This window comes from Coturnix japonica, chromosome 16 (genome assembly GCF_001577835.2).
Source record: "Coturnix japonica isolate 7356 chromosome 16, Coturnix japonica 2.1, whole genome shotgun sequence".
Lineage (NCBI taxonomy): Eukaryota > Metazoa > Chordata > Aves > Galliformes > Phasianidae > Coturnix > Coturnix japonica.
Window position 1 is genome coordinate 182,354 of NC_029531.1, and position 12,384 is coordinate 194,737.

Consider the following 12,384-nt stretch of genomic DNA (forward strand, 5'->3'; position numbering starts at 1 on the left):
ATAAGTGAAGAATCACAAGATCAGTTTGCATTTACATGAGAAGGCAGGCAGTGGACTTTTCAGGTCCTACCACAAGGGTACATGCACTCTCCCACCTATTGTCATAATTTGGTGGTGCGTGACCTGGCTAATTGGGAGAAACCGGATAACGTCTATTTATATCATTATATTGACGATCTCCTGTTGACATCTGACTCATTAGAGGCAGTGGGAGAAGCAGCAGATTTGTTAACAGCTTATCTGCAGAAAAGAGGATGGGCTATAAACCAACAGAACGTTCAAGGTTATCTGTGAAATTCCTGGGAGTACTTAGGTCTGGGAAAACCAAAGTACTACCCAGTGTGGTGATAGACAAAGTCCAGGCTTTTCCAGTCCCTACAACATCAAAGCAGCTGCAGGAATTCTTGGGTATACTGGGATACTGGTGCTCCTTTATACCTCATTTAGTGCAGCTGCTGAGACCATTATATAAACTTACAAAGAAGTGGCAGTCATGGGACTGGGGAAGGTTGAACAGGATGCTTTCCAACAGGCAAAACTGGCGGTTAAACAAGCTCAGGTACTGGGTATATCTGATCTTACCCTCCCAGCTGAATTAGATGTTCATGTTACTCAGGATGGTTTTGGCTGCGGCCTGTGGCAATGCCAGAGTTCTGTTCGGACCTCTGTTGGATTTTGGTCTCAGGTTTGGCACAGAGCAGAAGTAAGTTTTAGCATGATCGAAAAACATTTCTTGGCTGCCTATTGGGCATTACAAGCACTAGAGCCGATAACCCAAACAGCAGAGGTTATAGTTAAAACTACTTTGCCAATCCACTTGTGGGTAAGGGATCTGACCCTCCTCCCTAAAACAGGGGTGGCCCAAGCACAAATGGTAGCACGATGAGCTGTCTATCTCAACCAGAGAAGTAGTCTGTCTTCATCACTGCTGAAAGAAGAATGACAAAAAATCCTAGGCCCAGTAACATATCATAGCGACACACACCAAAAGAAACGACGATCGCTCCACCAGAGAAAAGTCCCGTTCTGTAAGGAAGATATCCTATTCCTGATGATGCCTGGTACATAGATGGATTCAGCAAAGGCAACCCAAGCAAGTGGCGAGCAATAGCATACCATCCCTCTCCTTAGACAATTTGGTTTGATGAGGGGGATGGTCAGGGCAGCCAATGGGCAGAACTGTGAGCTGTGTGGATGGTTATAACCAAGGAACCCGGTGATGGTATCCTGAACATCTGCACAGATAGCTGGGCTGTGTACCGGGGGCTCACTCTTTGGATTATGCAGTGGGCCACCCAGGGATGGACTATCCACACCTGACTAATCTGGGGTTAAGACATGTGGTTAGACATATGGAATGCAGTCAAACACTGCACAGTACGTGTCTACCATGTCTCTGTTCATCAACCCCTGCAGTCACTGGGAAATGATGAAGCTGACACACTGGCACGAATACGATGGATTAAGAATTCGCAGTCTGAAAACACTGCCCGTTGGTTACATCAGAAGCTACGGCATGCTGGACAAAAGATAATGTGGGCAGCCGCTAAAGCATGGGGGCTGCCTGTACAACTATCTGATATTGCCCAAGCATGTCAAGATTGCGGTGCTTGCTCAAAGATGAGACCGAGACCGTTGCCTAAAACAACAGCCCACATTGCTAGAGGATATAGACCTCTCCAAATATGACAAGTTGATTACATTGGGCCCCTCCCTTGGTCTGAGGGGGCAAGATATGCCCTGACCCACTTTTATACTGAAAGTGGGCTGCTGCAAGCCTATCCGTTGCCAAAAGCAAATCAGGCATATACCATCAAGGCACTTACTAAACTGAAGTCTGCGTATGGGACAGCTCAAGTTATCAAAAGCAACCAAGGGACTCATTTTACTGGTGCAATGATACGGTGCTGGGCAGAAAAGAACAACATCGAATGGCGATTCCACCTACCATATAATCCAACTGGGGCAGGCCTTATTGAATGCTATAATGGTATTCTCAAGACTGCCCTGAAGACAGACTCCCAGTCCATGCAGGGGTGGACAAAAAGACTAGATGAAATGCTGTGGGACCTAACTGAAAGACCTCGAGATGGCAGACCCAGTGCCCTGAAAATGCTACAGACAATATGGGCCACCCCTCTTAGGATCCAAATTAAGGGGAACTGATAATCAGGGAAAACCCCGGCTTGGTAATGAAAATAATCTTCTGCTCCCTGCCCCTGAGAATTTAGAACCAGGAATCCATAAGATAAATTGGCCCTGGAAGGTGCAGGTAGGACCCAAGTGGTGTGGCCTACTTGCACCTTGGGGGAGATTATTGGAGGTGGGAGGTTGGGTAGCCACCTCGGTGATAGGTACGTGGTTACTGACATTGTGGTCAATGCTCCAATCTTCATTGCCAAAGGGACACCTATCATGTCCCTATGGCAGATTAAGATGCCTCCTTTGGTACCAGATATAGTTCAACAACCACAAATATCTGGCGAAAGGGTATGGTATTGGCTACCAGGGGATAACCCGGTACAAGCTGAAGTATTGACCCAAGATAAGAATACGGCCTGTATCTTGCCCTGGAAGGTGGTCCTTCCCCTCTTGGTGCCTTTGAAACATTTACACTACTCTCCCTGAGTCTCTGAGTGTCTAGGATTACCAGAGGATGATTCGCTTGGGACTGATGAAACACAAATAGACTTGCACCTCACGATGGCTTGTCTCCAGTGACAGCAGTCAAGCACTGGCCCACGGAAGACTGTGAATCTCCATCAAATCATCACTCAAATTATATCAACGTCATTGCAATAGGAAATTGCATCAGTGTCGCGTTGAATCTCTGTAATAAGGGAAACCTCACCATTGGTTCAAGTTGTGAATGGGTGGAGTGTATGGGAAACTGGTAATTGCAGGCTGAACCTCTGATTAATCAGCTGAGACGAGTGTTGGGTCAGCTGTGGGAGCACAGGTGAGAGTAATTCAGCTGTGTTCCTGGAAGGGTGGAGCTGGACTCCATCTCTTCTAGGCCTCATTTAAGGGCTGACCACCACTACAGCAGCATCTTTTGGAGACTGCTCCTTGGTGGAGATAGCTTCAGCATTTCCCAGTGAAAGCATTAATATCAGTGAGTTTTTCCTTATAAATAACATTTTGAAAATCTGTTGCCATCTCTGCTGCCATCTCTGCTGCCATCTCTGTTGCCATCTTTATTTTATTCCACTTTACAGCATCCTATGGGCTGTTGGTCTCCTGCTAAGCAGCATCACGGTAAGGGTTGCTATGTATAGTGGGTGCTCGTTGCAGGCTCAGTTTGGGGTTTTGTTGTTGCCTGCTCTGCCCCTAGTTCTGGAGGCTTTTAGAGGACCGATGCTACGGGCTTTCCATAGAAAAGGGGATCTGGACACGAGCTCAAAAGGAGTGTGAATATCAGCAGTCTCAGCTTGTGGTGATCCGGAACGTGGCAAAAAAAGTAAGAATAGAGAGGGGAACTGGAAAGGACCTGAAAACGTGTTGGTTTGGTGGGAGAAAAGTTCTCTGGAGTGACTGGGTGTCAGCAGGAGGGTGAGTGTTTCCAAACCCAAATGGGGCTGAAGCATCAGCAGAGGGGTTGTGGTCTGGATTACGTCCTTTAGGGTTAGGGGTCAGCACATGGCAGGAGGCACATGGGGTTGGGGTCATGCACAGTGGGGTTGGGCTTGTTACTGTTTAAGAGCATCAGGGTTGAGGTTCGGGGTGGGCACATGGGGGTTGTGTACCCTTCCCACCCTTCAAACAAGATGAGGGATGGAAGCAGAGCTCAGGTGGTCACAGCAGTGCCACCATCTTGGATTGAAGCCATTGCCACCCATTGAGCCTCCTCCAGAGCCAGGCAGCATTCCAAGCATGGCTGCTGTCTGCATCCCATCTGCTGGGGGTCCAACAAGGCAGACTTGGCGGCCCTGCACCCCACCAGCCCCTTGCAGAAGGATTTTGGTGCCATTTCCCAGGATGAGCTGAAGGCAATGGCAGGTGTGGGGAATCATCCGGTGTGGATTGGATTACAAGTATCCAGAAATGAATGGCAATGGGTGGACAAGTCCTCGTTCAATAGCACAGAGTGAGTATTTGTGCAAGCATTGCCTGCCTCCATCTGGTCGTGTGTTTTGGGTGCAAACAGCCTTATTTGGCAGCTTTGGTCACCTTCCCGTGGTGGAGAATCACTGCGGGACCTTCAAGAACAGCCAAGTGGAGGAGGATGACTGTAACGGTGAACACAAGTGGGTCTGCCAGAAAGAACCTTTACGTCTCCAGCCATAATGTGAAGGAGATGGAGGGGAACGCAGCCCCTCACCCTGATGTGTGCCCATTCTATAAGCCCTAAGCATTGGGGTGAAGCTCTGCAATATGGCTTTGGAAGGATTTGGGGGTGTGCAGAGCCCAGCGCTCCCCGGGCACACGGGGTGACATCACTGTATGCACTCATGCAATCAGCTCATCATCCTGTGTTATTTCTTGCCATAATAAATACATGAATAAATAAAACACGGCTGTTGTTCATGCATAATGCATCTATTTGGCCTGTTCCCTCTCTGCTTCATTTCCTTTGTCTTCCTGCAATAGGAATTCCATCTTGGAGGGGATGGGGACGCAGCCAGGGTCATAGACGTGACCCTGAAGGAGCTGTGCCAGGTGTGGGGTGAGACCCATAGCAGTGAGCACAGGATCTCTCATTTCTCTGCTCATGGTGAGGATGGGAGGGGGTTCAGCAGAAGCTCTCCCTTGGAGTTCTTTACGGCTGTCCCATAATTAGGAAGAGTCCCTTGGGAGAGAGTCTTGAATGGAATCTCAGTAACAGAGTAGGGGAAAATTGGGCCACTGAGATGCAAAGGACAGAAAAGTGAGATTTATTTTTATTAATTTTCCATCTTTCCAATGGGCTTTGGAATGAGATGAACCAATATGGGGTGATGCCTTTGGAATGATCCGAGACAGCCAGCACGGCTTCACCAGGGGAAGGTCATGCTTAACTAATCTTGTGGCCTTCTATGATGGAGTGACGGTGTAGGTGGATGAAGGGAAAGCGACCGATGTCATTTACCTGGACCTGAGCAAGGTCTTTGACATGTTCCCCCATCACAACAACCAGGGTCATTCTGTGATTCTGTGAATGGTTGGGAAGGTTAAGTAGCTCCTGGTTTAGGGCACAGTATTGGTGCCCCCTTTTCTAGGATTGGGTCTTTATCTGGGGAAGCTTCTCAAGACTCTATGAAAACCCTGAAATCCCTCATTCTATACCAAAATATTGGCACCCTCACCATGGGGATGCTCGGTGGCACACCTGTATCACTTCCACCAGCAGCAGGAGGACAAGGACTTCCAGCACTACCCAGAAAGGAATGATGAGCAGCTGCACGTGGGGGCTTTTCCTTCTCACCCCTTTTCATTTGAACCTGGTCGAGCAGAGAGCAGATGTGATTTTGCTCTTTTCTCCCCTTTTTTGACTGTATTTATTTATTTATTTATTTATTTTTTGCTGGGTACTCCACGTTACTCCATCAATACTGATATCCTTCATCTCGTGGTTCCCTGGATTGTTTTGTTGGACTCCTGTTTCCATAGCAGACGTAGAAGTGTTGGACCCATGCTGCTGTCTACCCGTGCTGCCCTTCCAGCCCTCAAAAATGAAAGCAGCAGGCAGGAAGAGAATTATAACAGCAGGCTGGTTTTGTTCACACTGCAACCACATCCTGGACCCTCCCCCTACACAAATGGTTCTCCTTTTGTGCAAGGAAAGTAGAGGCTTCGGGACAGCACTCTACAACTCCAAGGGAGAGCTTCTGCTGAACCCCCTCCCATCCTCACCATGAGCAGAGAAATGAGTGATCCTGTGGTCATCCCTTGCCAATGGAAGAAAGGATGGAGATGGAGGTAGTTTTGCATGGGGTCTGTGGGAATAAGGGCTGCAAAGGAGAGCTGAGCAGCTGCTTTGCAGGCAGGCAGGACCCAGTGGTTGTGAGGGAGAAGTGATCTGTGAGGGGATGCAGAGTGTGCTGTGAGCTGGAAGAAGTGTGCAAAACTGGGGTGAGAAGCATGAAGAAAGGCAGCAAAAGGGAGTGATTTCCCACTTCCTTTCGGGCACAGTCAGGGCTCACACCCGCCCCCCGCCCCCTCCCCGTCCCCGCCCTTCTGCCCACCCGATGGTCTGTAGAATCAGAGACTATTCGTTCTTCATGCTCTGCTTTGCTTAACTGACCAATCACCAGGTCAAGGCTAATAACTACATACAGACACTAATTTCGTGAACAGTAAAAAATGGCTTCTTTATTGCCTCGTGGTGTTTGTTTATATACAGGGTCTGCTACGTGTACACCCCTTTAAGCTATGCATAATATCCAATCACAGAGCAGGGGAGGTCCTGTCACATCACAGCCTGAGTGTTCCTGCATGCCTACTACAACATCTCCCCTTCCTCATGCTTGATAAAGCCCTGCCCCGCTACAACACGAACTCAAATTCTAACCCTACTATCTTATATTGCAATGCTTACGAAATTCCATTCACTGATCAAAAATATTAAGTCATCATACGATTTAAGCTTTGCTGTAGACAACCTATGAAGCAAGGTATACAGATTGTGAAGCATATGAAGACAAGCAGCACAAGTCCTAATCCCTTGAAGACCTGGATAAATCATGAAGCCATGCCACCAAACAGGTTACACAACCAGTCTCCAAATGGGTCGTTGACTATCCCTATCTTCTTGACATGTCCCTTCATCCAGTCCAACTTCTTGTGTATGGACTCACTGTGGTCACTCAGATTGAAGCAATGCCTGCCTTCAACATCTTGGCAACCATGTCCATGGGCAAGCAGGAGAGATTCTATAGCCACCCTATTCTGGAGGACTGCCTGTCTGATGTTACCCACGTCCATCAAAAATTCTTTAGATACCATCATAGCATTGCCAGCTTGACAAACCAACATGCCATGAGCTATACTAAGCAAACACCAGCTGTGTCCAAGCGGAGTGACATAAAGCAAGCACTGACTGTTTCCCTAAATAACAAGGTCCTCCAATCAGATTTCTTGGAACGCCTTGCCAAGCACGGTCACCACAAATTATGAATATCCCTAGTAGCAATGTTTTGGCCGTATTGCCCACATCATAAACATGGGCCTAATTCAGAGGGCCTGGATGTTGAATTGGGTGCTACCATAACCTGGGAAAGAGCAGCAACAAGACCCTCATTAGTCACAGGATTAGCCTTTTGTTTGTCCAAGATATACTTGATTATTTCCCCTGGGGTTGATATTTCCTCAGGTGCTGCTTGGAGCAGTTCTCGTATACTTTCATGTGATCTTTGCTTAAAGCAGTCCACTATGACCGGATCATGCACAGCTTGGGGTAGATCAGAGCCCTCAATTGCTTTAATCAGTTGACCTGAGCAGAGCACCCTGTGCCACTAGTGACTCAAGGGCATTTAGTGTCCAAGGCGATCTCAGCCCCTTCTTCTCAATAGCCTCTATCAGCTGAGCAACCGCTTTCAGTTCCAAAAAGAAACACGGGAGCCAAGGGCACCGCTAACTGGGCCCACATGTAACGATAACAGGGAATGCCTCCGCCCACATTCTGAATAGCTTCCTTTATCTTTGACCAATCCGTGATTTGATCCTCCCCAGCACACGGAATGAAGCAACGCCCAAATCTGTAATATGTCATGGAACAGAAACAGAATTCTACTTCTGCTCGCTCCATCTTCCCATCCATCTTCTACCCCATCTCCTCCACCATCTCCTTATCAGTCTCCTTCCTTTCTCACCTTTCCCCAACTCCTTCCCCCCTCCTCTACTCCAGCACAGATGTGCTTCATATCGGGCTGCAACCACCCCAGTTTCTCCCATCCCCGGAGGACCCTCCTGGCTCATCTCATGGCTCTGCACCTCCTCCAACTGGGATCAGGTAGGGGTCTGGTGGGGCTGCTGTGCCTGACAGTGGTGTTGCTGTGGGACCAGGAAGCAGCCGTGGGGCAGGGAGGATCCAAGCCCAGCACCCACCCCTGTTTGGGTTTCGCTTCCACTTTGGTTCTTTCATGAAACGTGTGATTTTGGGTAGAAATTCTGTCTCTTCTCCACCTCCACCACACGTTGTGAATGGGTTCCTACCCCCAGGAAGCCTTCCCCACTCCTTCCTGCTCCCTCTCCAGTGCTTTGACATGGGATGGAGCACACACCAACTTAACCGTGTTCTGCTCCATGCCCCCACATTCACACAGCCACCATCTCACCATCTCTCTGTGCCCTTCTCATTGCACAGCCCAGCTCACAGTAGTGGCACCAAACCCTCATGTCACTGCCATTGTGGGACAGGATGTCGTGCTGCGCTGTCATTTGTCCCCTTGCAAGGATGCTTGGAGTTCAGACATCAGATGGATCCAACACGGATCTGCTGAGCTCTTGCACCACTACCAAAATGGAGAGGACCTGGAGCAGATGGAGGAATATAAAGGGAGGATAGAACTGCTCAGGGATGGCCTGTCTGATGGAAACCTGGATCTGCGCATCACTGCAGTGACCTCCGCAGATAGTGGCACATATAGTTGTGTTGTGCAAGATGGTGATCACTTTGCAGAAGGTGTGATGAACTTGGAGGTGTCAGGTCAGTGGCTGGGGTGTCTATGGATGGAGAGCTGAAGGACAGCAGCCTTTGGAAGAGGTCTGGGTTGAACTGCCCCATGAGATTCTGGAGTTGCTGTCGGTGCACAGTGCGATTTGGGGATGCATCTGCATGGATGAGGTGGTTGGGTTGGGTTTCTGGGATGGGTTTCTTCGTGTCTCAGTGGCAGTGGGCACACGATGCTGAGCTTCTCCTCCACTTCTCTCCTGTGCCAAGCTGGTGTTGCTTGTTGTGTGTCACTGCTCCCTGGTTGCTGCCCCTTTGGGTTCCCTGGTCACCCAAGGCTGAGTCTTTCTTTTCCACTGATGGGAATGAAAAAGGAACCCTTTTCCTGTTGCATTTTCCAGATCCCTTTTGTGAGAATGAAGGAACCTGGCAGGTGGCTCTGGTTGTGGTCATCACACTTCTGTTTGGGTCAGGTTTCTTCAACGTTTTTCTCTATAGAATGCAAGGTGAGCTGAGAGCAGAGGGGACGGAGCACAGGGAGGTGTTGTGCAGGAACAGGGATGGTTGGGGTGGTGCTGAGCTCTGCTCCATGGAGCTACACAGGAGGAGGAAGTGGGATTTTCCTAAGATTTTCATGTTGCTCATTTAATAATGTTTTCCTTTCTTTTGGGAATGAAGGAAGGGGTAAAAGGAGAGGATTAATAGGATAAGAATGTGGCTGGACCATGGGGCAGATGGAAAGGTCCAGACTCTGTGGAGTTGTCCCAACAAACCAAGCTGCCCCACTGACCACCTCTTCCTCTGCTTTATTTTCCAGCGGCACAGAGCAGAGAGCACAGAGCAGAGAGTGAGTCCTCCCAGCCCCTTCCACCACCTTCCAATAATCTTTGAATATCTGTTACCAACTTTGTATTATTCCACCTTAAAATAAGCTTTGAATATTTATTACCATCCTTGTATTATTCCACCTTCCAATAATCTATGAGTATTTGTTACCATCTTTTTATTATTTCACCTTACAATAATCTTTGAATGTTTATTACCATCCTTGTATTATTCCACCTTAAAATAAGCTTTGAATACTTATTACCGTCTTTGTATTATTCCACCTTAAAATAAGCTTTGAATATCTGTTACTATTTTTGTATTATTCCACACATCTCAATAAATGGCGACCAGGTACCTGAAACAACAGATCTGGTTGAGAATGAAGTTACTAAAGCTGATTCAGAAGAGCCTCCTAGGACAGACTTATTACAGACTTTTACTATCATAACACAAAAAATGAAAACGGTCCAAGAACGACCAGCGGGGGTGCCTCCTGATCAATGGCCCCCTGCTGAAACACACTTCCATGTGAAGGCCCGCCCATATACGGCCACTGAATTGATCGACTGGGTATGCGAGAAGCCATCTATGAGGACGTGTTTAATAGCCCTGAAATGTTAAGATTCTCGACTGGGATGAAAGACCTAATTTTACAACAGGCTCCCTTGCACATGTATGGAACACAAGTTTCTGTACTAAATCTGTTAGTAGCATCAGAAGCAGCGGTTCAACAGGCAGCCCAATTGGTAGCTGATTTGGGGGAGACAGCGCCTACGAACCAAGCGTAATATTTGAGTGGTAGAAGAGGCTGAGGTTTTACCAGTAGTTAAAACTAGAAGACCGGCCCCGTGAACCCCTCAATCAGGACCAATAAGAGTGTCCCAGAAACAAATGTTCAATGACCTCCTCCAGGTAGACGTTCAGTTTGTGAAAATTGACCGTCAGCCCAACCAGGTTCTCCTTCGGCTGTGGAAAAAACTGAAGGATGAAGAGAAGTTCCAAAATTACCCTAGAAAACTGAGGGTAAGAATTATAGAGCGATGGCTGCCAGTAACCTGGAATCTAGAGGACTTCATTGTTCCGAATTGGAAAAAGAGGCCGCCTCAAGTGTCTCGGGCCACGATGACTGAGATGTCGGAGGTAAAAGACTTGAGTCTGTCCCAATTCATGGCATTATGAGGGACGTCAGTCCCCCTAGGGCCTCCAGATGGGACCAGAGGCCCTACATAGAAGTAACTATATATTGGTCCTGAAGGAATGTTCAAAAGGTTATGGCCCTAGTTGATACTGGGGTAGAAACATCTATAATATACGGAGATCTGATGAAATTTAAAGGTGAAAGAGTGATGACTGGAGGTTTTGGGGGACAGACCATTCCGGTCACTCAAACCTGGATAAAATTGGGGGTTGGGCATCTCCCACCACAGGAATATAAGGTATCTATTGCCCCAGTTCCAGAGTATATATTGGGAATAGTTATCTTGTGGGGCCTAGTCTCCATGCAACCGCGGCAGAGTTCAGGCTCTGACAAAGATGTATTAGTATCCAGGCGATACAGACAATATTGAGAGGCCATGTGAAACATGAGCCTATTTGTCTGCCAAAGCCGTGCTGGATCACTATTGTGAAACAGTATAGACTCCTGGGTGGGTATGAGGAAATAATGAAAATGGTGCAGGAATTAGAAAGAGTGGGTATTAAGAGGCCTGCACGTAGCCCATATAATTCCCCAATATGGCCAATGCGAAAGTGGGATGGAACATGGAGAATGATGGTAGATTACAGAGAACTGAATAAGGTCACACCGCCTATTCATGTGGCTGTACCCAATATTGCCTCCCTAATGGACACTCTAAGTAGAGAAATTAAAACATACCATTGTGTCCTAGGTTTAGCAAATGCATTCTTCAGTATTCCGATAAGTGAAGAATCACAAAATCAATTTGCTTTTACAAGGGAAGGCAGGCAGTGGACTTTTCTGGTCCTACCACAAGGGTACATGCACTCTCCCACCAATGGTCATAATTTCGTGGTGCATGACCTGGCTAATTGGGAGAAACCAGATAATATAAATTTATATCATTATATTGACGATCTCTTGTTGACATCCGACTCATTAGAGGCAGTGGGAGAAGCAGCAGATTTGTTAACAGCAAAGAAGAGATAATAACCGACCATGAAAGCAGGAAGTATGAAATGTGGTGTCCTGTGGCAACTTCCAGTAAACCATCTATCCTGTGTTGGAAGGTTTGAGGGGACCAGGAAGGGTTTGTGGGGAAAGGTGCGCAATGGCTTGGTGCAACTATTGCCTGCAAGTCCTGGATTCCTTTAATGAAGGAGAAGGTTGTTAATGGCAGGAGTGAAAGGATGGCCGTCCCCGATGTTCCCTGGAAGCATTTTAGCTCCAGCCTCATTTCAGCATCGCAACCAGTACAATGCCACAACACTGGATACTCTTGTTTATTGGTCTACCATCACACGCCGGAGAGGTAGCCTGCTGAATACCGCCAGGAGAACCATTGGTGCTGCCATCAATTTTCTTTGGGGTCCGGACAGAACTCACTGGCATTGCCACAGAGTCCCAGCCATAAACCATCCTAGTAACATAAGAGCATCTATTCAGGCTGGGAGGGTAGGATAGACATACACGAAGCTTGTTTAACTGCAGTTTGCCCTGACTCTGTAGTGTCTTTTTTACTTCACGCATCCCATGATCTTCTTTGTAAGTCTTTCCATGTCTCAGTAGCTGGCACAAAATGGGGTAAAAGGACCCAAATACTCCATTATTACCCAAGAATCTTGACAAGTTTGCTTTGATGCTCGTAGGGACTGAACACTGAACTTATGACTATCCCACACTGGTAGTAATTTGGTTTCCCCAGACACTAGGAGCACCCAGAATTCACAGATAACTTGCACGTTCTGTTGGTTATAGCCCAATCCTCTTTTTCTGCAGAATATGCTTG

The 12,384-nt window shown here is 47.6% G+C and overlaps 2 protein-coding genes across 2 annotated transcripts; both read left to right on the top strand.

Moving 5' to 3' along the window:
• The first annotated feature begins 617 nt into the window (after positions 1 to 617).
• LOC116654151 (killer cell lectin-like receptor subfamily B member 1B allele B) lies at positions 618 to 4,531 on the top strand. The gene is given in 4 exon segments (XM_032448007.1): positions 618 to 703; positions 3,295 to 3,460; positions 3,978 to 4,087; positions 4,161 to 4,531. Coding segments are annotated over 4 exon segments (489 nt in total). The 3' UTR covers positions 4,288 to 4,531.
• Positions 4,532 to 6,465: 1,934 nt separating this feature from the next.
• Positions 6,466 to 9,786, top strand: LOC107321551 (myelin-oligodendrocyte glycoprotein-like). Its single transcript, XM_015878569.2, has 4 exons — positions 6,466 to 7,930; positions 8,285 to 8,626; positions 8,992 to 9,096; positions 9,408 to 9,786. Exons 1-4 carry the CDS (start codon positions 7,684 to 7,686, stop codon positions 9,479 to 9,481), a joined length of 768 nt encoding a protein of 255 aa, XP_015734055.2. The 5' UTR covers positions 6,466 to 7,683; the 3' UTR covers positions 9,482 to 9,786.
• Positions 9,787 to 12,384: the final 2,598 nt, after the last annotated feature.

Coding starts and splice junctions, on each gene's coding strand:
- LOC107321551 (XM_015878569.2), top strand. CDS start 7,684: ATGTCATGGAACAGAAACAGAATTCTACTTCTGCTCGCTCCATCTTCC. Junction 7,931..8,284: donor CCTCCTCCAACTGGGATCAG/GTAGGGGTCTGG, acceptor CTCATTGCACAG/CCCAGCTCACAGTAGTGGCA. Junction 9,097..9,407: donor TTTTCTCTATAGAATGCAAG/GTGAGCTGAGAG, acceptor TTTATTTTCCAG/CGGCACAGAGCAGAGAGCAC.